Below are 14,316 nucleotides of genomic sequence, written 5' to 3'. Positions count from 1 at the left end.
GTGTTGTTCAGCTGTACTGCAGGTTCCAGCACGGTGTCTTGATACACTTTGATGGAGGTTTTGACCCCTTTCTTGCAGAAATACAACTCGGATAAACCTCTTCCAATACATCACCCCCACACTAAAACACCAGTGATGGGGGATGATGACTACCTCTTTTAATCCTGGGTGCTGTGCAGCAACCCGGCGCATATACCCGATCGTTTTGCAGTTTAACAACTCATTAGTGGTGAAAATCTTCTCATCTGTGAAAAGGATATCTCTGTGTCTGTTGTTCATGTACTGTTTAAGAAGTGGCTTTGATTTTATAAGCCTCTGCCACATAAGTTGTAGTGTTAGCAAGTGTCCAGAAGAACAATGATAGGCTCTCACCCACATACTGGCATGAGGTTTAATCGAAAATCTACCTTCATTGGCAGATGTATCTACCAGTGAAGATAGGTTTTCAATAAACACTGGTTGATAAATGACTGGAGGATATGCATGTAAAATGGATGTCCAAGAATGGTAAACTATCAGCCTTTTCTTTTTCCATGGTGAACTGAATGTGTGGGTGAAGGTTAGTGATCTGTTGTAGGAAAGTGGTAAGTTCATTTTCAGAATGAAGCCAAATAGCAAAGACATCAACATAATGATACCAATGAAAGGGCTGGGGATGAATGGACAAGAACAGGGTATCTTCCAGATGGGTTCAGAAAATAGTGTGCCAAAGGCAGAGACAGAGGGCTATCCATCGCAGTGCCTTCAACTTGTCTATAGATCTTGTTTTTCCAGCTGAAATATCCTGATTGTATAACACATTCAAAAATCATTGCAATATCAGGAGACTAATCATCATATAGTAAATTAACAGTGTCATATAATGGAATGTTGGTAAAGTGGGAAACAATGTTGATGCTGACTAACAGATCCGATTCTTGTATTTGAATATCCTCAATTTTCTCAAGAAAATGTGTGGAATTCTTGATGAATGATGTGGATTATCCAATATGGACAGTTAATAAACGTGACATAAATTTAGCAATTTTTTAGGTGGTAGTGTCAATATAATTCATGTTGGGTCTTATTGGATAACCTTCTTTATGAATTTTTGGGAGGCCATATAAATAAGTTCTTCCAAAAATGAGTGCACAACTTGTCCAGTATTTTGATCCCAACTGACAACTTCATCAAGCAGCATATTTAATTGTTTAATTTGCATTTTTGTACGGTTATAATTGATTTCTTGAAAGGCGGAGGTATCCTGTAAAAGGCAGTCTATTTTTTTCTCACAGTCAGCCTGTTCCATTACCACTACTGCTTTTTCTTTATCTGCTTTCGAAATAGATATATTGCTATTTTTTTTAATGAAAATAGTGCACAGGTTTCAGCCCTAGATAAATTACATGGAGGAAATTTGCTTTTAAAAATACTTTGGCCAAACAGGTCATTCTGTGGAAAACAATTATCACTGAGCATCAGTATTATGTTGAATACATGAAACCTCAAAAGTATGGTCTGGCACAACATAGTATTGACACTAAACATAACATCCAGTGGGATAAAGCTCGTCTTCTCCATAGATGCAGGTTTGAATATGAATGCTTTTTAAAAGAAAGTTGCGAAGCTCTTTTACATCAGCCAAATTTGAATCGGAACGATTGTCTCTCTCTCTCTCTCTCAAAAGTTTGGGAGATTCTTAACTTATGTAACCATCAAAAATAGTTTTTAATAATATTTTAATTTAATAAAATTTAATATTAATAAATAACATTATTTATTAATTATATGAAGAGCCAAAGGCTTCAATTCGGCGACATGAACTTATTTAAGTTAAGGGATATTACATCCCATATTGTTTCATAGCCAAATAAGAAACTCAAAGAGTTTCATGCCGAATATAGAAACTATATAAAGTTCGGCGAGTCCAAGTGTAAGCAAATACCTGGAAAGTGCAACATCTGACCCATTTGGTGGTGCTACATTGAGGCAACTCATAGTAAGGGTGAAGCAAGCTCCGATCACTATTCTTGGTATTTACCCATAATGTGAAACCCAGTTCCTAGGAGCTGTATTACTGTTCTACATTATGAGAGAAGGTCAATACCCAGACCGGTTTCAACCTTTATTGAGGTCTCATCAGTGAGTAGGTAGACCTAGTAATACCAAGTTTGTAGCAAACAGAACTTACATACACTACTATGAGAATAGCCAAGGAGGTGTCGTAATAAATTATTAATTATATGAAGAGCCAAAGGCTTCAATTTGGCGACATGAACTTATTTAAGTTAAGGGATATTACATCCCATGTTTCATAGTATGTAGTATGTAAGTTCTGTTTGCTACAAATTTGGTATTACTAGGTCTACCTTACACTTTCACCTTCCAGTTCCAGTCCGCCAGTTTCCCGCGACTGTGAAAGAGAGCTTCGATTTCCAGTTCCAGCCCTGCTGTATGATCATCCTGAAGTTTCCCTTCAAGAATTATCCTGCCTGGATTAGTAATATATATATATATATATATATATATATATATTTATTATTATTCCGGGTTTTTTGTTCCTATCTTGGCTCGTGGTATATGGTATATACTATATAGTAGGGAAACCTCCCTTTCTTTTATTTGATGGTGGTATTCTTACCGCGAGTAAAAACCCTCGGGTTTGAGGTTAACATGAAAATTGATAAGAGCACATTCGCAAAAGCCCTGATAGATTGTGTGCAGTCGGAAAACAGTTCTGGATTTACCCCTTATGGGGGAGGGACGATTTCAGATTGTCATCAAAAATGAAGGAACGCGATCTAAACTCTGTCAAGGAGTTCAATGTGCCGGGGAAAAACTTTATCCTTCCATGGTTGGGAGTATCCTCAAGACCATTAAAATAGGTAGGTTTCCCCTACAATATTCGGAGAAAGGAGATGAAATGATAAAAAAGTACTTCTCCAAATGGGGAACAGTTAGAGAAGTAAAAATATCCAACGACATGGACATCCCAGATTGGAAATCAGGGGAGGTTTTCATCTCCATGGAGATGAAAACACCCCTCCCCAACTTCGTTTTTTTAGGATCAGCCAGGGCAATGGTTAATTACCCTGGTGTAAAGAAGCAATGCTTCAGGTGTGGCGCCTTCATCTATAAAAATTGCCTTAAAGCAGGCCATGCATTAGAACAATGCGAATCAGCTTGCCTTAAATGTGGCACCATGGATCACAAAGTAGACACCTGCCCATCCAGAAACCAGGCAGAAAGGATGGGAGGTGCTATCACGCCAGCCACAGTAACACCAGCAGTAAATATTAATGACACAGAATGGGAAGGGAAGACTTCCCAAACCATAACTAAGAATGCAGAAACGACCAGCAAAGAAAGAACAGAGGAAGAAGAAACAGCCAAGGATCAAGCCACCACTCCAGAAACCGCAGTGGAAGAAATAAAGGAACACAACCAACAAGAAACTACCACTTTAGATACAGAGAAGGAAAATGAAGCAGAGGAAGAAATGGAAACCACTAAAGAAGAAGGTACACAAAAGTGGTCACGAAGCCCTGAAGAAGGGAACATTAAAAAATCAAAACAAGGTAACACAACCTCATCGGAAGAATCAAAAGCTGATGAAATTTCTGTAGAAGAAATCAAACTAGTTATGGGTGAAAATATGTTTAAAAATGGGACTGCAATAATAAAGAAATGGAGTGGACCCATCGAATCCACAGACAGCGTATTCTTAACAATGTGCAGAGAAGATGGGCCAACGTTCCTTCTTCAGAAAGGAATTATAAGTATGAAATGGAAGGATATCTATATCGAGGACATTGCCACGGCCATGCCCAACCAGGTAATGGGTCATCTGGGCCTGACAGAGGTTGAGAGTAAGTACTTCTGCAGAACTTTGAGAAAGTTAACAGAGTCAGAGATCAAAGAAGACACTGAGTGGTTTGGACGTAAATACTTCCAAAGGTTACGACAGCTAGGAAAATTGAGTTAGTTCACTCAGGAGGGGGTAGGGGAAAAAAAAAAAAAATTATAATTTTTTTCACTTGCCCCAACAGGTTTATGATTATTAGTCCACAAAGGAGGGGGTAGACCTGAGAACCCGAGCTGCAAAGGCTTACATCGAGGCGGTGCAGCTCCTTGTGGGCTGCATCACTCGGGCCAGGTTCTTCCCCCCACTCTGTCAATCGCTTTTTATTTTGGGAGTTTCATTTGAAGTTCCATTAATTTCTTTCAAAGTCATATCAGGTTTCTTTTCCTCAGACCAACTCCAGAATTAATTAATATTTTTTTTTTTATTTTCCTTTTTTTTAAAGTTTTATTTCAGATATGTTACAGTGTAAACCGTAAAGAACAGACGTCAGGAGATTTTCTCCCCTCAGTCGCCCTTCAAAACAATGGATCCCTTTAATTTGGCACTAAGCTAATTAGTCAAGTTCCAAAATTCAATCCTATATAATTTAAGTTTAAATTGTTTTCTGTTTCTCTTTCTTGTAGGAACAAGAGAAGTCTACAGACACCTGGTTTAATTTAAGTCACGTTTTTTTTTATATAGGGCAATACGTGTTAGGAGATGACATCTTCAGACACCCGGTTTAATCTAGTTTAAGCTACGGGGTAAAGTAAAGTACGTTTAAAGTTTTTTTTTTTTTTAGAACAGATGAGAAGAGATGACATGTACGGACCGTTTAGCCATAACCTCTTGGTTACATAGCTAAACAGGTTGACTGAGGCCTCTTTATTATCTCTTACTATCATACTCTACCTTTCTTTAACTTCCCCTATTACTACCTGCTGACCCTCAGCAATCTTTATACTCCAAAGGCCAATGATGAAAGACGTGAACTCCCATTCTACCTAATCACTGATGAGACCTCAATAAAGGTTAAAACCGGTCTGGGTAGTGACCTTCTCTCATAATGTAGAACAGTAATACAGCTCCTAGGAACTGGGTTTCACATTATGGGTAAATACCAAGAATAGTGATCGGAGCTTGCTTCACCCTTACTATGAGTTGCCTCAGTGTAGCACCACCAAATGGGTCAGATGTTGCACTATCCAGGTATTTGCTTACGCTTGGACTCGCCGAACTTTATATAGTTTCTATATTCGGCATGAAACTCTTCGAGTTTCTTATTCGGCATGAAACTCTTCGAGTTTCTTATTCGGCTATGAAACAATATGGGATGTAATATCCGTTAACTTAAATAATATTATTTATTAATATTAATTTCTAGCATGCGGCAAGTTTTTAATTGGTAAACCACCGACTGCTGTATGTACCTTGTATTTCCATTTCTTTGATTTGCTTGTTTCTACGCACTGATGATGTAAGTTATTTTCAGTACGAAATATCTGTACTTTCATTTCATTCTTTGTTGAATTTCAAGAAAAAAAAGAGCAGATGCACATCCAGAGAAATGGTATACCCCAGGGAAGTGTGCTTTCACCCTTCCTCTTCATTATATATACTAACCATCAATCTATAAATCTATAGTCAAGAACCTTCTTATATGCAGCTGTGACAAATCTATAGAAAAGACACAATGCAAAATGTTTTATTATCTGTGAGACAGTTGCTGAAGAAAGTCTATGAGAGACGTGTCATTATTCAACACTGATCTGTCCTTATCTGAACATCATAGAGAATTTTTAGAGATTTTAGGTGTACCACTCCCATATGTGACAGCAGTATTATAAGGTTGGGCAGATTTAGGATTTGTATAGAGTAATTAAAGGACAGGAGAAAAGTTGGACAACCATCTGTCCAGTTGTAGATGACTGCCCACTAGGAAAGAAACTCCTCCTGGAACAAGTCTATCTCAATTTGAATTATAGTAGTAAAATGCCTTAAGGAAGGATGTTCACTGGGTTTTAAATGCCTTCTGCATTAATACAAACTTCACTGTTTGTATTAATGCAGAAGCCTTGATATAATCAATATTTTGTTGGAATCCATAAGAGTTCCATTCTAAAAATTGTCATATTCTTCTGTTATAGTTTAAAATTCATTGGATATAAAAATACTGATTTCTTTTTTCTGTGGGGTGTCTAGAGGTTTTTCTTTTAGTGATGCTCTTGCCATAAATTTCTTGAAAAGGATTCTCATTGAGTGAGCTATTTTAGAAGTTGTTTCAGGGATGAGACTGTAATAGATCAAGCATTAATGTGCTCTAAAGAGAAGAATTAGCAATCATAAAGTTCAAGTATGCAGAAATTATTGGATCATTTAAGATAAGTTTTGTGTCACCCTTGATATTTTCTTAACTGCCACCTTCCCAACATAATAAGATTTATTTGTGGTAGCTGGCTAGTTCACTTTACATCCCGATACTGGTTTCTTGTTGGAACCAGTTGATAATTCTCACATATGATGATGCATCTGATATCTGTTACTCTTTTATCTTTAAGCTCTGGACACATCTCCTCATTTGGAACATCAAGGATATCCCATTCTTATATCATCATATTTAAGATAGTTGAGTATTCTATGAGGTATTACTGAAATTGCTATCCCCCCCACGATGTTGCTCACAGCAGCTTTGCTGTTTATGTCGTTGACATGAAGTTTCAAAAAGAACATCACCAGAATGCAGAGTTTTAATTATTTTGGGAGATCATGCCAATCCTTCTAAACCATCTTCAATAAAGATGAGTACCATTTTTTGTATTGGCTTTTGACCTGTTGTATGAATGATGAAAAATGCTGATATATTTATGTGTGTCAGATGCCTTTTGTTTCTTATTTCGGGATATAAGGATATAAAAATTTCTGGGTATCAAATGAAGCATCTATGGTATCTATACTTGGTTAGGGATTTGTGAGGGCATATGAAATATTTGAGGATGAAAGATTCATGCTCAAAGGAAGTTTTTGGTTTTGGGTTAGAGATTCCCCACTCACCACGGAAACAGAAATGGATGTCCACTATTTAAGAAAGCAAATAAATATGCTTGGAAGCTAACCAGCACTGCAACAAGCCCTATCCCCAAACAACGGATAAGAGACTTACTGCAACGCTGCTGATCATTGCAGGCAAGGTTACTAGCCATGGTCCTGGATGGGACATGTCTTGCCGAAGAAGCAGCCAAAGTATTGCAAGACTACCAGAACTTCCCCTTTCCAGATGTCCATGGTTCATGCTGCATGGAAACACTGTGGTGGCACATTGCATCCTATGATGATGATGATGATCTGGAACTAAAACAAAAAGAAACATTCTTTTTATGACTATTTAGCCTAATTTTGTTTAAATAGGCTAAATAGCCATAAAAATAATATTGACTTAGAGGAGTAACATGAGAATATTTCCAGAAATGATACCTATAAACAGAAATGTTATCATGAAGGAGATGGAAGTTGCTCTTCATTTCAAAGCACTTATAAAAGCATTATAATTAATGTTTTTTTTAAATAACAATTAACTACGTTTCTCTACTAACCTGAATATGATGGGAATTGATTACATGATGCGGGAGTATATTCTTTACTAGAGATTTCATCATTAAGACAGGTAATGTCATTTTCAGCCTTTTTATTATAAGTCATATTACTTTCCCAACTTTCCTTTTGATTGCCACTTTCAGTTATTTTATCTGGAACACACTCAGTTTCTTCAGAAACTGAATTTCTAGGAAACATTGTTTCCCGTCTTTTTTTACGCATTTCACGTAATTCTTGTCTTTTCTCAAACCTAATTTGTGAGGGGGGGTGGTAAAAATGCAACCATTTAAGCAATTAAATGAAGATACTCATTTTAATGACAATCTGAGCTATAGTTTCCTTTGTATCAAATTCAAATATTTATTGAAATAATCATTAAGACATAGCAGTAACAAATATTATGAATTATAATTTGCATAAACAATATCATTACAGTACCATTCCAGACTTACAGTCTGGAATGTGAGATTTTTAAATTGTGGTGAACAGTTCATTGTGATATCCATTTGTTAACATAGCACAGATTCAACCTGTCACTTGATTCTTGCTGCATCTTCCACTAATTTAGGAGTAACCATACAAACAAAATTAAAGACACTGTAATTTCTTTTTTTTTTAATGTTAATTTCACCCACGAATGGTTGTAAACATATATTAGTATTATCACAAGTAAGCTATTGGGTAGATAATTTGGAAACCATACTCTAAGGACCAAATCTCAAATTTTTTAACCCACCAGTAAAGGACAGCAGTTCTCACACTAGGTATCTAAAACATTGATAACCTAACAATGTTCACACCCACCACGTACATTGAATTTCAAACCTGTGGTGTGGACAATGAAGATCTGATGATATGCAAGACATAACGTATATTACAAAATGGAAGTTTTTCCACTTGGTTTAATCCTTTATCCAGGTGTAAGCAAAACAAAGTTTGCATCTGAAATATAATCAAGACTGGGGTAACCCATATATAGAAGCTAATGACTTCACATCACTTGCCATAATGCTGTGCATTATGGCAAGTGATGCATAGCATTATACATACCTGTAAGGATATGTGCTTTGCATTATGGGATACTAAGGCAAGTGATGTGAAGTCATTAGCTGCTATATATGAGTTGCCCCAGTCCTGATTATATTTCAGGTGCATCATTAGGATAGGTGATGTCCTAATGATGTAATATAATCAGTTATATTTCCAAGCTTTATCCAAGCTTACACTTGGATAAAGGATTAAACCAAGTATATAATTTCTTGGTATCTTTAATGTAACATTAGAAAAGATTTGAAGTGTACTACATCATTGTAATCATTAAATCATTAAATAAAAATTAAACATTGCAGTCTTGATTATATTTCAGGTGCATCATTAGGACAGGTAATGTTCTAATGATGTAATATAATCAGTTATATTTCCAAGCTTTATGCAAGCTTACACTTGGATAAAGGATTAAACCAAGTATATAATTTCTTGGTATCTTTAATGTAACATTAGAAAAGCTTTGAAGTGTACTACATCATTGTAATCATAGTAGCATTATGCTGAAGCCACTTCTAAAAGACAAAATTAGAAATGTTATGGCAACATTTGGTTGTAGATTGCACAGCATTTCTAAATATATTTTTTTTTACCAATCTTTTAATGCTCACATTTTGATGTAATAATTATTTTGTTCTTTATAATTCCATTTTTACTTATTTAATGTATAAAGTAGTTAGGAGTTTGGTCTCCTAGGGGAGACCAAACTCCTACCTACTCTTGGGTGAGAGATAAGAGAAGCCCTGACGGGTTGCTCCGAATTAAGAATAACGATCTGTGGACCAAAGGGTATGGCAGAGGAATGGCAAGCTGGCCACACTAAAATACCAATAACTTATATGGATTACACGACTACTGGGAATGCATCTCATACTACCATACGGATAGACAATGCACCAACATGAGCCTCACATAGTGTTCGTGAGAAATCTACATGGCCAGCAAGTTTCAGTAATTAAATACCGTGAGTAGACATATTACTAACTATTATAATAATGGAATCAACTCACGTAAATTACTCTTTATTCGTAGAATTTTCACCTGAGTATCACAGGCATCATCAGTACAGGTACAAGACTAATTAAACAATAACTGTTAAATTCACAAAGCACCACCTAAGTAGCTAAAGTTTAAAAAAAAAAATCTAAGGTTAAATTTCCTAAATTTATTTAATTTTAATTTAGTTATTTAATTATTAAATAATTATTTAATAATTAAATAACTAAATAATTTAAAATTTTTTTATTTTTTTTTATTATTTTTTATTTTTATAAATATATAGAGGGTGTTTGGGATAAATCTGACAGTTTCGTAAGGAAAAAGAAAATCTTCTTTGTATCTATTAAATTTAATGAATTGACAAAAAAACATTACAGGCAGAGTTAATTACAATACTATCAACAAGATTTACTCAAAATAACCACCATTAGCATCGATCACAGCTTCAATTCTGCTTCGGAACCTCGAACAAGCTGATGCTACGGTCTCCCTGGGAAGGGCTGCAAAAACTGTTTTAATTTTATCCATTAACTGGGCTTTTGTATTACTGGAAGTGCGATTGGTGTCTTTTTCAACTGCGCCCCATACAAAATAATCCATGGGGTTAAGGTCTGGGGAGTTTGGAGGCCAAACATTTGGACTGGTGAAGTCGTAGAAATTTTCAGACAACCATTTTTGACTTTTCCCAGAGGTGTGGCAAGGGGCCGAATCCTGCTGCCATACATACGGCCTACCATTGGCTACCCTTGTTATCCAGGGCTTGACTACAGTTAGCAACTCCACGAACAAAGCCCGAATTCCAATGCCAGGGTTCTTCAACACCTGTTCCTGCAGATTTGCGAGGAATTCTGCTGTACGAACGCAATCAGATCGTCTGCTAGGGATCTTTCTTCTTGCTACATCCTCGTAGTCACCATTGCAAGTCTCTAGTTCATGCCTGATTGTTTTTACTGTATTCAGGGAGCATTGGGCAGCAGTCGTAATATCCTTATTTTGATGGCGGGCACGAATCATCATGATACAAGTTATTCTCTTCCATGATTCAGGTGGGTTCCAGCTATCCATCCTTTCTGACATCTTGTATATGAATGAAGAAGGGTCCAAACTTTTAAATGAAGAGAAGTGTGTGTTAATACATGTAACTTACGGAAAAATATAATTAATTATAAATATGTCAAATTTATCCCGAACACCCTGTATATATATCTGTATACAATTATATGTTAGGAAAGATTTGCTGCTTTATAAAGTACTATCTCCCACAAGGGGGGAAAGATGTAGACCATCGGATCTGTTTAGGTTAGGGGAGTGAAGTAATGTTTCATATATATCTTTGTATAGTCGTTCCATTAGGAACTGACTTTTGTGAATGACTTTTATTTTGTTCCACTTAACTCTATGTCTGGTGTTGATGGCATGTTTTGCAATTCCAGACTGTTCAGGTTCAAGGTACTGGATGTACGACTGGTGTTCTTCTAACTGGACCTGAGCAGATCTTCCTGTTTGTCCAAAATATGATAATCCACACGAGCAGGGAATCTGGTAAACACCTGGATAGCTGAGATGTGGGAGCTTGTCCTTTGGAGACATTAGGAATGTGGAGATTTTTCTGATGGGTCGAAAAGCCACACAGATATTTAGTGTTTTTAGAACCTTAGCTATGCGTTCACTAACCCCTTGTACATACGGGATAGGTATACATGTAGGTTCTTCTATACTTAAAGAGGATGCTGGAGCACGACTACTTAAAGCTCTTTTTATAAAGGACTTCTTATAGCCATTGGCTATAAGAATTATTGGCTATAAGGCTATAAAAATGAAGGAGGAATTAATATACTGTAATTCTTTTTGTAAAAGTTCTTCTGAAGAACAAAAGGAGTTGGCTCTATGAACTAGTGTTTTTATAGTACCTGCCTTTTGGCTTGGATGGCGATGTGATTCAGCATGGATGTACTGGCCTGTATGACTCTCTTTCCTATAGATTGTGAATTGTAGATAACTATCTGGTTGGCGAAGAATCAAGAGGTCTAGAAAGGCTAATCTAGAAAGGCTAATTGCTTATTTACTTCTAGGGTGAACTGGATCCTTGGATGAAGTGCATTAATTATTGAGAGAAACTGCTGTAGTTCTTCTGAGGTGCCCTTCCATATGGCAAAAATGTCGTCCGCACATCTGAACCAAATGTTAGGTCTGGGTGTAATGTTGTCAAAGATACGCTGTTCGAAATGCTCCATGAAGTAGTTGGCAATAGCAGGAGATATTGGATTACCCATTGCTGTCCCTTCGATTTGTTGGTATAACTGGTTTTTGAAGGAAAAATAACCGGACTTTATTACAAATTCAAATAATTTGACAATGTCTGGAGGAAATTCTTGGTGTAGTAATTCTATGCTGTCTGCCAATGGAAGATTCGTAAATAGCAAAACAACATCTACACTAATCATAATCCCCGAATCGTCTAGATGCAGATCAGAAATTTTATTTCTGAAGACCACAGAATTTTTTACATATGTAGCAGTTTTTCTAGTTGAAGAAGTGAGTAAATTTGACAGAAATTTTGATATTTTGTAAGTGAGATAACCTATACAGTCTACAACCAGTCTTAATGGAATTCCTGGCTTATGTACTTTTGGAAGACCGTATAATCTCGGTGGGCGCCTGAAGGAGGTCTTTAGTGTTTTCTTTTTATCTTCATCCCATATCGATATTTTTTCTATAAGGGCATTAAGCGTTTTTATTTGACTACTGGTAGGATCTGAAGTGAGGGGGCCTATAAGTCGAATAGTCGTGGAGTAGCAGTGATATTTTTCTCTCGTATTCTCTTCAATCATTGTTGGGAGTACAACACTGGCTGTAGATCTTTTTTTTTTAGGCAGTTTGGTAAAATGCTTTTACACCCTCTGTCCAAAAAGAAACCGAACTTTTGATAGAAAATAAAACACAGGCCAATTATAATTATTCAAATAATTTATTTCAATCGATATATTCTCCCTCAGCTTCGATACAGCGTTTGGCATGGTCAATTAATTAATTAAATGAGTTTTTTATAGTGGTTTTTGAGATACTGTCGAGAGTAGTGGTTACTGCCACTTGAACATTTTCAATGGTGTCGTATTACTTTCCTTTCATAGCAAATGAAGATAGGGGAAGAGAAAGAAGTCACAGGGTGTTAAATCAGGTGAATACGGTGAGTGATCCAACACACAAACTTGGTTTTTGCTCAAAAACTGTCTCAGAATGCTCGAACGATGAGACGGTGCATTATCGTTCAAAAGTGACCAGCTGCCTGCATCACAATATTCATGCCGTACGCGACGAATTCTAGCTATCAATTGCTTCAAAATTTCTAAATAAAACTCACCATTGACTGTTTGGCCAGGCAGAACAAATTCTTTGTGGATAATGCCCTTGGAATAGTAGAAACAAATCAGCATTGTCTTCACTTTTGACTTCTCCAAGCGACTTTTTTTCAGATATCCCTCTTCTGGTGGTCTCCACTCAGCACTCTGGTGCTTTGTTTCAGGCTCATACTCAAAATACCACGTTTCGTCACAAGTAACGATCATTTCAAGGAAGTTTGAATCCTTACGAGCAGTTTTAATGAGGTCCTTGCAGTGTTCAATTTGATACTTTTTTGGTCGTCGGTCAACTTGTGGGGAACAAATCGTGATTTCAATTTACGAAGGCCCAAACTCTAAGTCAAAATGTTGTGCACAGTTGATTTTGGAATCCCTAATTTATCTTCAATCAATCTCATGGATGATTTCAGGTTTTCTTAGATGAAATCGTGCACTTTTTGGATGTTAACTTCACTCAATCCAGTTTTTGGATGGCCCGGCTTTTCGTCGTCCTCAAGCATCTCATGACCACTTTGAAATCACTTAAACCACTCATAAACTTGAATACGGGATAAGCATTCATCATGCTTTTTGAAGCAGTTGATGCATTTCAGTAAAATTTACCAAGTTTAACACAAAAGTCAATCGCAGCTCTCTGTTTGAAACTCATTTTCCGACCGTTCATCAAAACACACTGTCACTCTTGGCACTATAACTCGGCTTCTAATGAAACAAATGTCATAAACAGTTGATACAACACTAATGAAAGTTGTTGCTTTCGACAACAAAAAGATACAACAGGTGGCACCACTAGTTTCTTCTATTTTCGGTTTCTTTTTGGATAGAGGGTGTAAATATCTCTTTACAATGGTTAAATACTTTCCATCCTGCTCTTGTTCTAACTGAAATTTCATGATCAAGTTTATGGTTGTTTGTAATGATTTGTTTTAGATATTTGTATGAATCCACTATATTAACATGTCTTTGATTTATTTCAATTTGTTTTCATTCTGAAGTATTTACACTATACATTATTTTTCATTTATAAATATTTATTTGCCGACTTATATCCAGATTTACTTCATTTAATTCAATAATCATGTATTCTAGTAAGGGTCATTACTTTTCAAGTAACTAACAAGTAACGGATTCACATATTTCAGATAAATTATAATGGGTATTAATATTGTAACATTTCTCAGCATGTTGGATTTCTAAGTATTCTAAATTTTTCTCTCTCTGCTATCACTGTAATGATGTAGTATTTCAGATCTTCTCCAATGTACTTTATGTTTGCTGTCTAGTGTTCTGGAAGAAGTGTGATAATGAATTATAATATTATGTTTCTGACATGTTCTTTTGTTTCTAGCTATAGATACAGGACATCATATCAACAGCTATGTTTGTATACTGAGGGATATTTTTTTATAGCTCTGTGTTTTGACCTGACTGATTGAAGAAGCAATCAGACATTGATGAACAGACATAAGATGGTTGCAATTTTGTATTCACAAAGGTATT

The 14,316-nt window shown here is 36.1% G+C and overlaps 1 protein-coding gene across 2 annotated transcripts in view; it reads right to left on the bottom strand.

Annotated features, from left to right (window-relative positions):
• Positions 1-14,316, bottom strand: part of LOC150094045 (uncharacterized) — a 1,005,660-nt gene that overhangs the window by 425,119 nt on the left and 566,225 nt on the right. For both annotated transcript variants that reach the window (XM_090412663.1, XM_090412664.1), the window contains exon 22: positions 7,414-7,664. In XM_090412663.1, the coding sequence (XP_090268789.1) occupies positions 7,414-7,664 (251 nt within the window). The remainder of the gene's footprint in view (positions 1-7,413; positions 7,665-14,316) is intronic.

Source organism: Typopeltis vanoorti, chromosome 23 (assembly GCF_054136105.1).
Source record: "Typopeltis vanoorti isolate ZY-2024b chromosome 23, IOZ_Tvanoo_1.0, whole genome shotgun sequence".
Classification (NCBI taxonomy): domain Eukaryota; kingdom Metazoa; phylum Arthropoda; class Arachnida; order Uropygi; family Thelyphonidae; genus Typopeltis; species Typopeltis vanoorti.
The sequence above is the reverse complement of the archived record's forward strand: the minus strand, read 5'-3'. Positions and strand labels throughout refer to the sequence as shown.